At 43.2% G+C, this 18,636-nt stretch overlaps 1 protein-coding gene across 10 annotated transcripts in view; it reads left to right on the top strand.

Annotated features, from left to right (window-relative positions):
* ZMIZ1 (zinc finger MIZ-type containing 1) overlaps nucleotides 1-18,636 on the top strand; it is a 407,596-nt gene that overhangs the window by 370,137 nt on the left and 18,823 nt on the right. For 8 of the 10 annotated variants that reach the window (XM_066600362.1, XM_066600356.1, XM_066600357.1 and 5 more), the window contains 10 exons: nucleotides 1,830-1,974; nucleotides 4,369-4,483; nucleotides 4,887-5,104; nucleotides 5,300-5,498; nucleotides 6,426-6,713; nucleotides 10,871-11,053; nucleotides 12,318-12,395; nucleotides 15,442-15,616; nucleotides 16,012-16,198; nucleotides 16,397-16,607. In XM_066600362.1, coding sequence (XP_066456459.1) covers nucleotides 1,830-1,974; nucleotides 4,369-4,483; nucleotides 4,887-5,104; nucleotides 5,300-5,498; nucleotides 6,426-6,713; nucleotides 10,871-11,053; nucleotides 12,318-12,395; nucleotides 15,442-15,616; nucleotides 16,012-16,198; nucleotides 16,397-16,607 — 1,799 coding nt within the window. The remainder of the gene's footprint in view (nucleotides 1-1,829; nucleotides 1,975-4,368; nucleotides 4,484-4,886; nucleotides 5,105-5,299; nucleotides 5,499-6,425; nucleotides 6,714-10,870; nucleotides 11,054-12,317; nucleotides 12,396-15,441; nucleotides 15,617-16,011; nucleotides 16,199-16,396; nucleotides 16,608-18,636) is intronic. The other 2 variants (XM_066600359.1, XM_066600360.1) reach the window with 2 other exon arrangements.

Genomic DNA, 18,636 nt, shown 5'->3' with positions numbered 1-18,636 from the left:
CATCCCATTTACACATAAGGGAAACCATTGGCAGATTCTGGGTCTGTTGCGGATTGTAACATTCACAGCCTGATCTGTAGTGGAAATGTCTCAGACTTCACAGCGGATTTCATTGATTGCAATGCAGTGACTGAAATCTGCAGCTACATTTCGCATCAAAATAATAAAATCTGCAAAGACAAGCTGATTTCATTGTGGGTTTTTGTACGGATTTCTAATCTGGTTCCACCCTGTAATTCCTGTGTGAACCTTTATTAAATCAGCTGCTTCCAGGCTCGCCTCGCTTGTTCATTTGTTGCTCTTGCGGTTCCTTGGGGCGCGTTCTGTGGTTGGTGGGGCCATCAAACAAAGACCTTTTTTTGTATGACAGTAATGTAAAAGACTATGCAATATTACCATTCATAAATAAACTGCAGGGAAGTCAATGAGTGGCATGGAGGTGGGATAATCTGATAGATGAAGCTATTGTCAGCCAAGTATATAAGCCTTTCATCAATCTGAACCTCCTCTCTGAGCCAGTGAATTAAGGCACCTCCGCCATCTAGTGGTGATTCCTGTTAGTACAGTGTAATAGCGGATAGCTGCTTTGGTATTATTCAGCAGCTGCTGAGTAGACTCTGTCCCCTAAGCCTGTCATGATCAATAGTAAGGTTTGTGTGCGGTACAACATTCATATCCAATTCTCAAGAGGAAAACCTCATTTGGGTTTACATTTGAGAGCATGCATCCATTGCTTCTAAGCATTACTGTATTGCGGGCTGTGGGGGTTGCCATCTGTAGCAATGCTAACCACTCCCCTTGTGTTGGAATACATCATTGTTACTTTGTATGCTACGCTGCTGTCTCTCAGCCTGCAGGGGAAGACAGTGAGTGTGACACGATGGAGGCGTGTGCGTTGCTCCACAGCGTCTGCTTTGGTGGTGCTCGCCGTCTGTTTTTTGTCTGTATGTGTCAGGCCCACATGTATCAGGCTGAGCCTCAGCACACATGCCCTTCCCCCTCATTTATTGATCATTACAATAACACGGATAGCTTTAATTCTAGGTACAGATTAGTCAGTTCATTAATAGTTTTTTTTTTGTTTTTTTTTTAAATCCCATCTTTCATTTCTCTGAACGACAGAAGTCCATAAATGAAACCTTATGTATCACAGATTCCTGATGTTTCTTACATTGAAGCGATGATTTGTGTACAAACTCCACTTTTCTATTCTCTGTGAAGCTGATATTCATGAAATTCAATTTTTGATCAAGTAAAACGCAGCGGTTCGAGAATTCAAGAGTGCAGAAATAATCCTACTCTTTTTCAGTAGTCTTTCCTCCTGCACTGTTGATTTTGTCTCTTTAATTTCAAGCGTTTAGACCTATATCTCCTAACTTTATGATGCATTTTAAAGCTGTTATCTGACTTATTCAAATGTCATCTGAAAAGGCTCTGCATCTCTTAAAATAGCAAACCAGTTTGTACTTGGCTCTCCCCACTCCCTGCTATGTCCAGCCCTGCTGGCCACTCCTGGATTCCTCCTGTTTACAGACTGCAGCAGCTTATGTACAGGCTGCTGCAGCCAGTGACCAAGCTCAGCACTTGATCGCTGAGCTATGACTTTGGCATATCCCATACACAGGCTGCTGCAGCCTATAAACATTATGTTACAGAGGAGAGCCAGAGCGGCCGACAAGGCTGGACACAGCAGGGATTGGAGAGACTCGAGTTGAAGCTGGTGAGCCTTTTCAGATAACGTTTGAATAAGTCAGAATAGTCACTTTAAAGTTTGCAATTTTATTTAATTTGTATAAATTGTAGCATTTATTCCTTTTCTACTTTTCCAGCCCTCCTTTCCTCGTGGTGTGAAGAACTGGGAAGGCTGCTGCTCCTGCGCCACCAAAAGAACAGGCAGAACGACCCCCCAGGGAAACTCCCCATGCAGCCCCCCATGAATTCTTTGACTTCTATGAAACCATCCCTGTCCCATGGGTAAGCATGCATTCAAGAGGTTCTCCACTTCTCAGCAGGTTAACACTAATTGGTTGAGCCTCGTAAAGCTAAATATGTACGGAATTTCTCTCCTGTTACACATCCCGGTTTGTGTAATGGCCTGAATACCCTCTTGATGTAGAAGTAGTTTAAGGCCTAATGTCCACTAGGAAATTCGGACCCGCGCGGATTCTCCATGCAGAATCCCACAGCGGGTCCCTCCTTTCCCGCAGACAGGAGGCCTGAAAATTGATTTTTCTTACCTGTCCAGACGCAGCGGATCTTCCCTCCATCGCGGCTGGATCTTCTTTCTTCGGCACGCGCCGGAGAGCAGAAATTCAGCTGCGGGTGTGCCGCGGATACGGACGGCTTCTATGGAAGCCTGCGGGAGCTCCGCAGAAAGTGGAGCATGCTGCGGGTGATTTCCCGCACATGCGATCTGCGCGGCAGGGAAAAAGGACATCCGCAGGTATTTACTTACCTGCGGGTGTCAAATGCATCCTTATGGCTGCGGAAAACGCATGCGGGACACCCGCGCGGATTTTTTTATTATAATTGTCCAGTGGACATGAGGCCTAACCCCCCATGAGCACAGAACTTGCAGACTGTGTGTAGATTGCTGTATGTTATACTGTCCAGGTGTATTAGTTGTTATATACATACAGGGGCATGCATGCTGCCATCTTATTTAACCCTCTGCAGATATCTTTCAGATGTTTATGGTATACTTGTTAGGCAATGGTTGATTTTTATCAGGATGCAATTCATGCACTGAGAAAGGGCCGAGTTCTTTGGCACGAGAAAAGTCCTCGACACGTAATATTTAGAGAAAAGGTAAATTGCTGAGTGCGGTGTGCATCCTTGGCCAGGGAGAGTCACAAATGTTGTTGCGACTTAAAGCAATAGAAAAGTCCCCTTCAAACATTGTACGCTGTTGTGTGAATAGCTTAATACAGCTAAAAGATGTCTTGTCCTTTTAAACACCCTGGTCTTTAAGGGGTTAAAGAGCACCTGTCATGTTGTAAACTGTGTGATCTATAGACAGCATGTTACAAAACAGGAGGAGCGCAGCAGATTGACACATAGTTCTGTGGGAAAAGATTCAGTAGGACTTGTATTTAATTTTTTAAAATTCCTGTTCTTTCTATGGTTTGGAGTCTAGTGGGCGGAACTATCGGTGAGCAACAGCCATCTCTGTGTGTACAGTCATGTATAGAAGGCTGTCCTGCATGAAGTAGGACAATCCTCTGGACACTTCAGTATAGAGAGCGTAGGGATTGAAAGAAATGGGATGCAAGTTCTACTGAATCTTTCCCCATAAACTATATATCAGTCGGTATTATTGTACCTTGTCAACACCAGATTAATAGGCGGAGACCTAAAGTGACAGTTTAGGGCTAGGGTACGCCCTCAAATGTCCAGATTGGCTGCATGAAGGAAGGTCCTAGCAGCGTGGGGAGTGAGTTTTGCCTTGGGTGGAGGGTTAGGGTGAGGGTTTGTTTAAGTGTTAGGCTTACATTATTAGCTGTAAATGGTCCAAAATGGAAGCATTTACAGCTAATTATTTGACCATAACACTTAAACAAACCCTCACCCTAACCCTCCATCCAAGCCAAAGTTCAATCCCCACGCTGCTAGGACTTGCAATATGTCAGCTACCCGCTTTGCCGCTCTCCATCTCCAATACTGAGTGTCCTCGCCGGCGGCCTCCTAGCAGCGCTGCAGGAAAAAAATCATTTGTCAGCACTGCTGTGAGTTGGCGCTGAGGAACTGCACAGCGGCGGAGCAGAGAAGGGAGAAGGCAGATTGCCTGACAAATGAAAGTAGCAGGCATGGAGACGGAGAGCAGAAGAGCGGGTAGCAAGCGATTCAGCAGGGAGGTGAGGTGAGGGCTGGGAAAAGGGAGACAGACTGCGGGGAGGCAGGGATAGTGATAGACAGTGGGGAGGCAGGGATAGTGACAGCAGCAGCGGGGAGGTTACTGGGAAAAAAGAGACGCACAGCGGGGAGCAAGGGACATTGACAGTAGCAGCGGGGAGGTGAAATCGGGGCCGGGACCCGAGAAGCAGCGCAGCACCGAGTTACAGAGCAGGGAGACCGGGAGAAGGTTAGTTGACTGCAAGGACCTGCACGGGAGCCAGCTCTGCAGCCAATCAGGAACGGGGGGGCGTCACCGGCCTGTCAATCTTGTCTCTATCACTACTTCAGGTGGTGAAATACAATAGGACCATATCAGTCTGCTTGGCTCCTCCGGCTCTATAACATGATGTCTGCAGGTCGGACTTCTTGAACATAGTGACAGATTCTCTTTAAAAATCACCCAATGTCTAATAATTCTAAACCATCAGTGGAACGGTTATTGTGTTAACTTCCCCTTGCTGTTCTCTCTGTCAGCGATGGATCTTTCCCTTACGACTCCGTCCCGTGGCAGCAGAATACAAGTCAGCCCCCTGGTTCTCTGTCGGTGGTCACTACAGTCTGGGGTGTAACCAACACTTCTCAGAGCCAGGCAAGTGGTCTTGTGTTGCTTGTTTTTGCTACTAACACGAACATATGCCAGCGTTTTGTGGCCATTCCTGCATCCACGTACATCAGTCCTACAACCTGAAATCCCACTCTCATGCCTAAATATCGTCCTACTGACTTTATTGGGGTCCGTCACCCTTTCAGCTGGTATTGACGGCAAGAATGGTTTTAAGATTGCACCTCTCTTGCCGTCAACAATCCCTTTTCTGTTTCACCATCCAAAGTGCAAGCCACCCCTTCCGGCAGTTTTTATTTTGCCTTTGGTCTAACAGAGAAGGTGGAGGATGTTTAATTTCAGGCACAACTCTTCCGCCAAAGAGGCAATTCCCTATTATCCCAGCATAATGACACTTTTCATCATATTTATTCTCTGTGGTTTCTTTTAGGTACTTGGAAACCCAATGGTTAATGCAAATAATCCATTAAACCCATCTGCCAACTCCATGGCATCTGGTATGAACAGCAATAGTGCTGGCATGAATTCCCCACAGTTTGCTGGACAACAGCAGCAGTTTTCGACAAAGGGAGCATCCAATCAACCATATATGCAGCAAGGCATGTATGGGCGTCCCAACTACCCTGGGGGTGGTGGATTTGCAGGGAGGTGAGTAAGACCACCTGAATGTCACTATGGCTATGTGATGTTTGCCTGCATTTACAATAATCAATATATTCTTTACCTCTGCTGAGCTGTTCTGCATCGCATGGCATCTTAGAAGTGTCGTCGGTGTATAGATGAAGATGGCATGAGTTTTTATGAAGCATATGTACATTCTGCTAATTACTACTTGTTTAACAGCTATCCTGGTGGACCCAATAATCCTTCTGGAATGGGCATCCCGCCTCACACGCGACCGCCTGCGGACTTCACCCAGCCTGCAGCAGCGGCTGCAGCAGCAGCTGTGGCTGCTGCAGCTGCTACAGCTACTGCCACGGCAACAGCTACAGTGGCAGCACTGCAGGAGACGCAGAACAAGGACATGAACCAGTACGGCCCGGTGAGTCCACGTTGTAGTTTTTATCTCTGTTGCTTGTTATTGTCTACATTTGTCACCGTATTAATGTGCAGTTAGTGTGGCGCCACACTCTTTACCGCCAATACCCTCCACAGAAAGTGCCAGGATACCGGTCTCAGTATTACTACACCATGTGTCCACATTGCCATTTAGTATGTGTCTATGCAAGGTTTTTAATAAAGAACCGGTCAAACAACAAGAACTTCTTTTTGTTTTCTTGTTGTTTGACATTGACCGATTCTTTATTAAAAACATTACGTGGACACCTGCTGTAGTAATACCATCGGTCTCTCCCTTTTAATCCCTTTCCATCTTGTATCAGAAATCTACAGGGTTAGTTAAGAACAAATGTAATTTTCTGCTAGTACAATCTGTTCTGTGGCGCGGTTTGTTCAGCCAGCCGCTATTTCTCCATCTTCCTGGATGCGAGCGCTCGATATGGCCAAGTGTTCATGTCTTTTCTGCAAGGAATGTAGGTAAAGCTCTGGCCACTTATCTGCAGGGGGACCAAAGGATTGGACATTGACATGTAATGTGCTTGCTTTGTCTGGAGCCCCCATAATGCACAAGCCAGAGTTGGCCAGTCAGCTTTTACAGTCCTTGTATTCAGCAGTGCTCACATCTAGTCTTCCCTATCTTGTGCACAGATCTCGCAAAAAATCAGTTAACTTATCAATATGTTCTTGGAGACTTTCTTTCACAATGGATGTTTAGAATCGTGCCACACAGTGGGGTGATCCAGAAACACTCATCTTATTGAGGTGACTCGTTTGTATGTGCTACACAAAAATGCGACATCTATATATCCTCCCCGTACCTTGTGTGCTTTCCTGCCTTAATCCTCATCCTTTTCAGAAATGCATGTCGCATTTTACTCTTTTGTTTTTTTTTTTCTTTCTTTTGTTGAAGGTGTGTTCCTCTTTCCAGATGGGTCCAGCCCAGGCCTACAACAGTCAATTCATGAATCAGCCGGGCGCACGAGTCCCCTCTGCTATGTCGGGGAATATGAACCCAGCTGGAATGGGTCCCAATATGGCCCCTTCTAATATGAGTGGCCCTCCAATGGGGATGAATCAGCCTCGGCCTGGCATGAACCCTTTTGGAGCTCACGGTCAAAGGATGCCCCAGCAAAGTTACCCTGGACCCCGGCCTCAGTCACTGCCTATGCAGGGCATTAAAAGGCCTTACCCAGGAGAGGTGAGCAAATCAAGCCGTGCGTGGGATAAGCAGGAGCGCTGTATACTGTAACTTACAATATGGAACTAGAGTGGATGATGACTGCCGGAGACTGGTGGTAAATCAGCTGACTTTTTTTTAGTTCTGCTTGCTGTTTGTGACAATTGTTTCAGATTTTGCACTTTGGTGGGGTCTGCCCCATAATCTCCTTCTCTTTTCCAAAATCTCCTATAATTGGTACCAGAAGGTAAAGTGTTCACTTTGATACGTGGCAGATATTAACGGAGCTGCAGACCTGTCCTTCACATATAGCATCTGCCATGTTACGTGTATAGTGGAGCCGACTATTACAACTCAAGTTACCCCCTCCTTCATTGTTCTCCCTCGGCCAAGACTGCCAGCTTTTTAACCCCTTGCAGAACTGAGATTTTTTTTTTTCATCCCACATTTCAAGAGTCATGATGATAGTGGGGTGGGTCCTGTGTTATCTGTATATAGGTGTCACCTCTCAGTGTAATCCTGCCTGTGATGTCAGTGCAAGGCTTTCTCTACAGATCAGGGAGTATTAGACTCTGAGCTCAGTGAGAATGCAGGATTGAAGGTTTTTTTTTTAATTTAGTAAATATGTGTTTTGTGACCACAACCGTGTAAAAAATCACCAAAAATTCTTAGAAAAATGTTTAACCCAAAATTGTGATTTATATAATAGGTAACATTCTTCTCTTTGATAGGCTGAAACATATTGCAGACCTGCAAGCCTTCAGTAGGCCCTAGTCTTCCATGGCAACCTATTGGTAACCCACAATTGTGTTGCCTGGGGAAGTGACAATGGGGTGTTAAAGGGGCCCCCTTAGGTGCTGTCGCAGATTGCAGGCGGCTGTCTGTTCCCAAGTCCCCACCCCCTACCTCTGATTTATGATGTAGTGTTATGTCGTTGGTTATAAAGGGGTTAATCAATGCCAATGCTTTCCAGAACTTGACTAGCTAGCACCTTGTCGTTTTCTGTTTTGGGTAAGACATTCAGGTTATTTTTGCTCCTTATCTCTCTTACAAGGAGGAAGTGGAGGATTTCAGTATTCCAAGCCCGCTCCGACACAAAGTGAAATAAATGGGGTACCGTGCCCTGTGTTTTTTTCACCTGCTAGTTTTGATATGTAATAAAGTGCATCTGTTTGTTCTGAAGACTAGAAAGTGCTGCCTTTTCATCCTCCTTTTCTGGATCAATGAGAGCTTCACCTCCAATTACAAGTGCTAGCTTCCACTCCGACCCCGATGTAGCCCGGCACTGACGGCCAACGCTGCCTGGAAAATACCTTAAAGCTATGCAGTTAGCTAGCTGAAGACTGAGTTTGCAGCACTATCTTCTCCGAGCTGCATAGTTGATTAGGGTTTTTCTAAGAAAAATATACAAAATAGGCTGGTAAAACATATTGCAAAAATGCTTAGAATCGCTTATTCTGTACTTTTTAGGGTAAACAAAATTAAAGTGTGCATATTCTTTAACCCCGAACAGTCACATTAAAATTGGAAAAACGTTCCCGAGTTTAACTTTTTTTTCTTGTAGATTTTAAATCTCTGCCTTGTGTAAATGTATTTGATGCAAAACTCAGTTGCCTTAAGTTCATTTTTAACCCCTTAAGAGAAAGTAAAAGTTTCCCCTCTTGTGCTCAACAGGTCATACCTGTTTTATTTTTTGTCAATATAGCTGTATGACACCTTTTATTTTGCAGAACGAGTTCTAGTTTTTATAGGAACCAATTTCGGTTAGACATAATGTATTGAAAAAAAAGTTTATTAATTTTTATATTTTTGCTGGCAGCAGTGTTTTTTGTGATGTCTATCCCCTCTTCCTCCTATTATCTTGCCTCTATCCTATGAGTTATTCTGATTATGACACCAAATTTTTAGAGCTTTATAATGTTTTGCTACTTTTGACCAATATAAATGCAATTTTCTTTCTTTTCCAATATACTTTTTGTGTGCTGCCACATTCCAGGACCAGATTTTTATTTCTCAGTTGAAAGAGCTGCATCAGGCCTGTTTTTGTTTTTTTTTTTTTGTTTTTTTTTGTGGGCTAACTTTTTTTTTAATTTATACTATTTTTGAGGTGTATACGATTTAAAAAAAAATATATTCTTTCTTCCTGTTTTGGGGAAGCGAGATGATCAGAAAACTGCTATATTGGATTTTTTTAAATAGAATTTTCCATGCTTGATAAATAATGTAACATTTTATAGTACGGATTGCTATACATGTGGTGCTACCAATTATGTGTAGGGTTTTTTATTTTTTTTTCTTAATTCTTTTCAATATATAAAGCCGTGTGTAAGGGGAAAAAGTTTGCAATTTATTTGGTTTTTTTTTAAATTTAGATGCCATGGTGACTGTAGCATCTGCATGGTTAAATGGTGTAGAGGAATAATTAGATGAACAAGTTCTCATTATTTCACTACATTTCCAGGAAAAAACCCATATGGGACAATCAGAAAGCAAACAGACTTTCTGATTGATGGGTGGGTGATAACATATACACAAAAATTCATGTCACCCCTTCCTGGAACAGGGAGATATACATCAGAATCACAGATCTTCTCTGCTGCTGCTGGTCTCCCTTTCCTCTGCACACACTAAAAAATGACAGCTGTAAATTTAGTATTCCCGCCTCCACTTTAAACGGCTGTAACTTCGGTTCTATAAGGGCTATGAAGGATCTTGGCTTTAACATGTCACCAAAAACATCTGACAGAACTGGAGCTGCAGCTGTTTAAAGTAGACCGAGCTCTAGATGTGTCCTACACTGTAATGTCCCTTCCCTGCAGAAGAAATGGAGCTTGTCCTAAACTGCTGGGGGGGTTAATTATCTAGCTCCATCTCCTTCCCCAATTTGTAGTTTTAACCCATTAGTAACCGACCTTCTTTGTTTTTTCCCATTTTTGAATTTTTCCTCCTCCTTTTTAAAAATGTATTCATTGATCTAGCTGTATGAGGGCTTGTTTTTTGCGGGACAAGTTGAATTTTTCAATGGTGCTATTTAATATACCATATAATATACTGAGAAACTTTAAAAAATTCTTAAGTGGAGAGAAATGGAAAAAAATGATATTTCGCTATTTTTCGGTGCATCCTGTTTCTACGGTGCACAAACTGCAACAAAAATGACATGATATGACAACCTTATTCTATGGGTCAGTATGATTACTACTATACCAAACTTATATAGTTTTTTTTTTTTTTTGCTGTACTACTTGTATTTTTTATTATTTTCTGCTGTCATCTTCTGCGCACAATAGCTTTTTATTTTTCCACCGACGTAGTTATATGCGGGCTCATTTTGTGCGGTACGTCCTGTCGTTTACGTTGGTACCATTTTTAATTATATACGACTTTTTGATCACTTTTTTTTTTAACATTTTTTTATTGAAGACTGGATGACCAAAAAAGTGCATTTCTGGCGGTTTTTATTTTTTCGGACAACGTTCACAGTGCGGGGTAAATAATGTGTTACTTTGATAGATCAGACTTTTACGGACGCAGCGATACTAAATATAGATTTTTGCTTTATAATTTAGATTTTTATTATTGTAAATATGGCAAAAGGGTTTTTTTTAATAATTACTAAAACTTTATTGCCTTTATTTTTACACTTTCCAGGGGGGACCACAACTTGCAATACTTAGATCGCTTATGCAGTATGATGTAATGCTACAGCATTACATCATACTGCATTCTGACAGGCAGTCTATTAGGCCACCCCACGGGGATGGCTTGATACGCATGCTGCCAATACAGCCCTGGGGCCTTTCAAAAGGCCCCCGGCTGCCATGACACCCGCATGGCTCCCCCGATCTCACCGGGGGGCGGACGTGTTTGGGGATTTTAATGCCGCTGTCAGAATTGACAGCGGCATTTAAAAGGCTAACAGCCCCAGTCGGCCGCGCAGCGTGTCGGGGCTGTTGCCCGCAGGTGTCAGCTGTAATAAACAGCTGACACCCACGCGGTATTGAGGGAGTTGGCAGCGCTATCTCCCTCCATACTCGTCCTGCGATGGCAGGACATAAAAACACTATGGGGCCGTCGCTAAGGGGTTAAATATAATTTTCCAAATTTGTGTCATGTCTCCAGAGGAATTGTTGATTTTTATTTATTTATTTATTTATTTTTGTTTCTCCTCCTTATAGCCCAATTATGGTAGCCAGCAATATGGACCAAGCAGTCAGTTTCCTAATCAGCCTGGGCAATACCCAAGCCCCAATCCTGCCAGACCTATGACCTCTCCAAACTACCCGGGTCAAAGAATGACCGGACAACAGAATGCTGGACAATACCCTCCGCCCACTGTCAGCATGGGGCAGTATTACAAGGTGAATAGTTTTGTGCAGTTTCTTCAGATATCATCTCAGATTTGGTATGGAGCTCTTCTAGTTTCTTGTTTGTTCGCCAACATTGGTGCCGCCTTTCTTGCTGTGATCGTATGTTTTTTGCTTTTTTAAATCTGTTTATTTAATTTTTTTTTTTTGCACAATGATGTTGCTTGCAATATGTTCAAGAAATTCAGTTATGCAGACCTGCTAACACTAGAAAATGGCCATCGGGGTTTATACTCTGACACATCCCCATCTTGCCCCAGCTTGGGCTTATGCTGAATTACACGGATCCCCAATTATTGAATTGCAGCCATTTACTCTGCTGGAGAAAAATCTAGCCAGATGCTGCTTCACCAAACACCCTGATTGCCAGGAGTTGGAGACGCCGGACTGCTTCCATGAGGGGTTGTTTTGTCAGACTTTACTTTTAATCACCTTAACTTTACTGATTAACAAACAGCCACATTCATTCCTGCACAAATGCTTCCGAATTTGAGAATCTCCACGATTTAACACGTCATGTTTTATGCCAATTCAGGTAACGTGTTGGCGTGCGGTATCATACCTGACACTTTATCATATGGCCCTAATGCTATGTCATTCATCTGTGAGGATGTGTGAAGTTCACGTCTGTTCTCGGCCATTGTCAAGTCTGCATGTAATAGTCAGATGGTAACAGACAAGAACATAAAGCACATTATTGGCCACAACGGTGAAGCATAACTAATAGAGATGGGCGAGTACCCAAATGCTCGGGTCCTCGTTATGCGAGTCAAGTTTTTTTTCGTAAAATTCGAGAGCTGTAAGACTTGAGCATTTTTGTATGGGACCCACCGGTTGCCGAGCTTTTTTTTCCTCTCTCTGTCTCTCTACATGTCACAGTGGGGAGGGGCCAAAACTGGGGCGGGGTCAAACACGACGTGATGCTCCATGCTTATGCTAATACTCGAACGAGCATCAAGCTCGGAAGAGTCCGTTCGCTCAACTCTAATAACTAACATACTAGAGCGAGTACTATTAGTAATGTTGTTTGCTTAGGTTGCTGCTCCTTTTGGACTGCTGGTATTATTATAACCATCTCTAGAAAAGTATAGAGCCCAATAGGCTTTCGCTGGAGAACCTCTTTGAGCGTCTGTTGCTGCTTTTCAGCAGATCATTTATTATATCATTGACCTTTCTCAAGCTGCTTTTTTTTTCCTCATATTTTCAGTCGCTTTTTATTTTTTAACATTTTTTAATTCATTATTATTTTTTTTAATAGCCAGAGCAGTTTAATGGACAAAATAACAACTTTTCTGGGAGCGGCTACACTAGCTATAGCCAAGGCAGTATGAACGGGGTGAGTGTAAATTCATACCAAATCATCAAATTTGATCAGATTGGGAGGGTAGCGTCAATGAGTTATGTTACTAAATCTGCACAAGAGAAATTGTGATGAAGGCCAGTGTAGTATTATGCATTCTGAATGTTTAATTACATTTGTAGTTTGTCAGTGTGACTGCCAACTGTGACTGAATTGTCACAACATACACAAGGATGAGTATACAGCACCCACGTATAACAATTCTGATCTATAACACATTTGCTCAGGCAGCGTAAATATTTCACCATCAGGTTAAAACATGCGAGCTGTGGCACTCATCTATTGGGGTTGTTAAACTTTCCGAAACTCCCCCTTGCCCCCATTTGTAGCATGCACCATATATATTTTTGTTTTCACTAATCTGATGTATGGAAGGCTAGAGCTGCCACAAGCTCCCCCAATCGCCATAGTTCTCTGGTGATCATTACACAAAGGACACTAGTAACAGTTGGCCCCTTCTACCCTTCAATGAAACATGTCAAAACATTTACTCACACTTTTTTTAGATACTGATGTTAATTCTGGGTTAAATAAAATGAATATACTGTACTTACTGTAATCATCCTTTTCTTTTTGTTTAGAAATGTAGCTACCATTGCTTTGGCCTGCCACTCGCATCTCCACACAGTATAAATGAGCTACCAGCTTTCCTTCCTTTAGATGTCACAAACTCATAAAACCAGATACTGACAGTAACCCAACATGTTATATCAACAGCAAAGTGGTTGTCCAGTTGTAAACTATTTATGCCCTATCCTTAGTCATCCATTGAGTTGCCCAGCCGCCCCCCATTTCAAACAGATGTTTGCTGAGGCCAGAACACTTGTGCACTGAGCTGATTTCAGTAGGAAGCGGACAGCTCTGTTCTTACTGCACTGGCCAGGCTTGGTTTTGCAGGCCAAGTTCCCATTTACTTCCATTAGGAACTTGGCCTGCAATACCAAGCCTGGCCACTGTAATATAATCAAGCTGTCTGCTTCTTGCCAAAATCAGCTCTCTGCATGAGTTCTCAGGCCCGGCGAACAGCTGATCGATGGGGATCCTTGATGACAGACCTCTGCCAATCTACTTATTGATGACTTGACCTAAGGATAGACCATTACTAGTTTACAACTGGACAACCCCTTTAGTACTATAATTCTTTTGTCTCTCATCCAGTTTGTATTTGCTGTATTATATATGAATGTGTTAATGAGATTATAGTAACTGCTTATTTTTAACTAGTACTCAGATGAAATATAATAGTGATAACAATTCTAAAAATATATATTTTTAGTCTTTTTTATTTCTTAATTTCTTTGTAAACTAATTTATTGTGGTTTCAAATGGTTAAACTGGATACAATATTTGTAGAATATGTGGACATTATAGGGATAAAAGTAGTAACGCGACTGTGAAAATCGCGTGAGGTTTGTGCGTTGCAAGACGCACAAATCTCACAAATATGAACCCCATTCTTTTGAATAGGGTCATGTATATGAGCTATTATTATTATTTTTTTTTATTTTTATTTCCCCACGATGCGGTGCGAGAAAAAATTGAGGCATGTCCTGTCTTTGGGAGTTAACTCCGAATGCATTGACTATTGTTTTCAATGGTGGCCAGGACGTACGCAATGCAAGGTTCCCCATTGAAAACAATGGGAAACAGTTGCTGATCCTTGGCTGCAGCTGAAAAGCCATGTCGGAGGATCACAGCCTCATCGAAGTGATGGGAGGTGTTTTTGACACACAAATGCTTCACATTTTCCGGTACATCGCACAAGCGTAACATCGGGCCAAGTGCTCAGCCGTGTGAAACTAGCCTTATGCCAGCTTCACACGGGCATGAAAATCGTGTGAGATTCGTGCGTTGTGAAATGCACGAATATGAACCCCAATCTTTTGAAAATCATGGCATGTCCCATCTTTGTGCGTGCCTTCGCATCACATCTCCAATTGTTTTCAGTAGGTCTGGCGGAGCATTGCTACTTCCCAAAAGTAATATCAGGCGGTTTTGATATAAAAACGCCTCACATCCGCAGGGAAATCACATTGGTGAGATCGATATCGGGCTGTCATTCACACCCCGTTATCGCACTCGCCCATGTGAAGGCGGCCTTGGGGTGCTATTACATATCAGGCGGTGATAGTACTGATTGCGGCCGACAGCTGGGCTTGGCAGTTCAATCTCTATGAGGAGTTGCAGTGCCGGCTGCTTGGCCTGTATTTAGGAACGCTGCAATGTAAAAGCTCCTGTATTATCAGTTTGACTTGTTTAATTAATTGAATCATTAAAGAGGGATAACAACACCAATTAATAAGTCCTTGAATTGTTCTCTTCTGTAGAGTTGCTAAAGAAATGGTTTTCCTGCATCTTTGCGGTGATTATATCTGGCACCAGAATCATAGTCACATTTTCAGTTCAGAAGCAGGTGAAGCTGGATGGCAAATGCTGTTGGTGATGGAGATAGAGACTGTCACCATGTTTTTGCCCCCCTCACTGATAGCAGCATGAGGTGGCAGTTACATAGATTACAGGGATATGTCTGCTGGGGATCTGTGCAGGAGCTTTTGAGAAACTTACATTTATAAATAGCAGCACATGCAGAAAGAATTACTGAAAGTAGTCCCTGATATACATGAGCTGCAGGCTAGCTCCAGCCCCCCACCCCGCCTTCCAGCCAATGATTGACCGTGGTCTGCCTATTGCTGTGCATAGAGAGCTGCCATATATTGGCTGGAAGGCGGGGTGGGTGTGGCCAGTCCTCTGCTCATGAATATGCAGGACTAGTTCTGTGTCTGGCTGCTACTAATAAAATGCAAGTTTCTCCAAAACTCCTGCACAGATCCCTGCAGCAGATATATCACTGTTACAGACATTACCTTATGGTGCTCTCAGAGGGCTGCAAAAACATGGTGACAATGTCTCTGAAATTTCTTTAACTACAGGGAGGGTGTGCTGGATGCTTCAGGTACAAATGTTCATGAATTATTTAATAATGCTGTGTGACGTTAACTGACCTTTCATCATGTTTTTGCAGCCTTCCAGGCCGGGTCCTGTTGGTAATTACCCTCACTCACCTGTTCCCGGAAACCCCACACCACCTATGACTCCTGGCAGTACTATCCCACCCTACCTGTCCCCCAGTCAAGATGTCAAGCCTCCATTCCCTCCGGACATTAAGCCAAACATGAGCTCCTTACCTCCACCACCAAGTGAGTGAGAATGTTCACTATTAGACCAATTCTTCATGTAATTTGCACAGCACCAGTCATGCTTTAAGCATGTAGAATAGTTATGGTCTTGCTTTTAGTGTAATTATTAGGCCTACAATGGCTTTGTTACTTCATTTATGAAGAACCGGTTGGAAACAGCATCTCTGTACATATAGAGAGAAGTTGCATAGGAGGTTATTCTATAAGTTGCTTTTTTAATTGCTCTTTATATAGATGGGGAAGGCTTCCAAGTGGCCACAGAGGAGTCACAGGTGTTTTGTTATTCTTGGGATTGTTGGAACTTGTATTGACTTAATGACTTGACCTTTTGAGGAGATTTAGGACTTCTGGTACTCCAAGCCTTGCTTAACACTCTTTACATTGTCACACTGCAGATGCAAAAGGGAAAGTTCATGCTTTCTCTCCTTCTTCGATCTCAGCCAGCCACACAGACGAGCTTCGTCTAACATTTCCTGTTCGGGATGGAGTAGTATTAGAACCTTTCCGATTGGAGCACAACCTAGCTGTCAGCAACCATGTGTTCCACTTGCGGCCGACCGTCCATCAGACCCTCATGTGGAGGTAAAGCTTCATGAATTGTCTCTAATGCTTCTTACGAGCATGAAGCAACCCTTTACATAATGCATTTTCTCTACCATATTTTGGGCAATATTTGAACATCACGTTTTTATTCTTTATCCGCCAGTATGTTTTCTAAAATCTAGTTTAGATGTTGAATGTAAATTTGATGATGCATATATTTACTTTTGCCTTAAATAGGTCTGACTTGGAGTTGCAGTTTAAGTGCTACCATCATGAAGACAGACAGATGAACACCAACTGGCCTGCTTCTGTACAAGTCAGCGTCAATGCCACTCCTCTTACCATTGAGCGGGGTGACAATAAGACGTCCCATAAACCTTTACACCTCAAACACGTTTGCCAGCCAGGCCGTAATACCATCCAAATTACCGTCACTGCCTGTTGTTGTGTAAGTATTCTATCTTCAGACCCAAAGATTGATGTTGATCATCTGTTCCATCCTTGTACTAGATGATATGGTGCATTTGCTTTCAGCTAAGGTGATTCTAAAGACTTGAAAAACCAAAAAGTAGATAATGAACAGGCTTATCCAGTTGTTTATATTGATGACTTATCTTAGCGGTTTAATCCCTTCCTGCCACAGGACATAAATGTACTTCATGGCAGAGGGGGTACTTAAAGGGGTTGTCCCGCGGCAACAAGTGGGTCTATACACTTCTGTATGGCCATATTAATGCACTTTGTAATGTACATTGTGCATTAATTGAGCCATACAGAAGTTATCAAAAGTTTTATACTTACCTGCTCCGTTGCTAGCGTCCTCGTTCCCATGGTGCCGACTAATTTTCGGCCTCTAATGGCCAAATTAGCCGCGCTTGCGCAGTCCGGGTCTTCTGCTGTCTTCAATGGGGCCGCTCGTGCAGAATGCCGCCTCCGTGTAGCTCCGCCCCGTCACGTGCCGATTCCAGCCAATCAGGAGGCTGGAATCGGCAATGGACCGCACAGAAGCCCTGCGGTCCACAGAGAGAAAGGATCCCGGCGGCCATCTTCAGCAGGTGAGTATGAAGACGCCGGACCGCCAGGATTCGGGTAAGTACTACCCGGTTTGTTTTTTTAACCCCTGCATCGGGGTTGTCTCGCGCCGAACAGGGGGGGGGGGGTTAAAAAAAAAAAAACCCGTTTCGGCGCGGGACAACCCCTTTAACGCACCAGGATCAGAAGAGATCCCGCGCTATCCGGCAGAGGGAGCCGGCTGTCACCGGTGCATTGGGACAGCAACCCCCGCTGTTAACCCCTTCCCTGCTGCATTCTATGTAGATTGCAGCAAGAAAAGGGTTCACAGAGGGAGCGTGCTGTTTTTTTCCAATGTTTTGAATATGGGAATAGTGTTTGGTTTTTTTTTGTTTGTTTGTGTTTTTTTTTAAGCGTTGCATATCATTTATTTTTTTTACAATAATAGAATTTTTTTTTCACTTAATTTAACTTTTTTTTTCCACTCGCCATGGTGGGACTTGAACTCGCGGTTGCTTATACAATATTCCGCAATACTTCAATATTACATTATATGGTATTTATACTAGCATTCTATTAAGGCAGACCACAGGCCCATGGCCCACAGGCAGAAATACATGGCAGCCCTGAGGCCTTCAGAAGACCCTGGGCTGCCATGACAACTAAATGGAACCTCATGACCTCATCGTGGGGGGATATTCTAGACCCTTGAAACTCTGATTGGGGCTTTTAAAAGTTGCTGTCAAAATTGACAGCTTTTAAAGGGTTTACAGCTGCAATCGATGTGGACATTGAGTACAGTTTTTGAAAGCGGCTGTCAACTGTCAGACAGCCAGCACCCACCGTGTATGGAGCAGACTCCGCTTCCGGGCCTGCTTCATAGAAAACCTCGCCAGGAAAGGGCGTACATATATGTTCTTTAGCTTCAGTGGTTAAAACAAGGGTGTGCTGCCAACAGTGATGAACGTTTATGGGGATTAAACGATTGTATTAACAATCCTACATCTTCCTTACAGTCTGCATCAGCCTGTGTGAAGGCTCTTTAAACGAGCACTGATACTGCTAATCGGCGATCATTAGTTGGTTCAAAATGAGTTTTGTAAAATGGCCCTTACTGATATGTGGGCGGGTGCAAACAATCAACGGCATTCGGAAAAGGCAAAATGTGATTATACAAAGGGGCGTAATGTATCAGAAGTATAACATCAGATCTATAAAGTGTAATCTTGTAAGCAATATCAGAGTGCACGCAGTACCCCATAATGACAAAGTGGAAACAATATGTTAGACGTTTCTGTTAGTTTTTAATTTATAAATAACATTTTGTATTGACATAAGTATTCACACCCTGTACTCAGTACTTAGTTGAAGCCCCCCTAGCAGCGATTCCAGTCTACTTGGGTATGATGCCACAAGGTTTGCACATCTGGATTTGGGGATATTCTGCCATTCTTCTCTGCAGCAAA

The sequence above is a fragment of the Eleutherodactylus coqui genome, chromosome 4 (assembly GCF_035609145.1).
Source record: "Eleutherodactylus coqui strain aEleCoq1 chromosome 4, aEleCoq1.hap1, whole genome shotgun sequence".
NCBI lineage: Eukaryota > Metazoa > Chordata > Amphibia > Anura > Eleutherodactylidae > Eleutherodactylus > Eleutherodactylus coqui.
Note: the sequence above shows the minus strand (reverse complement) of the source record. Positions and strands in the feature narration are given on the sequence as shown.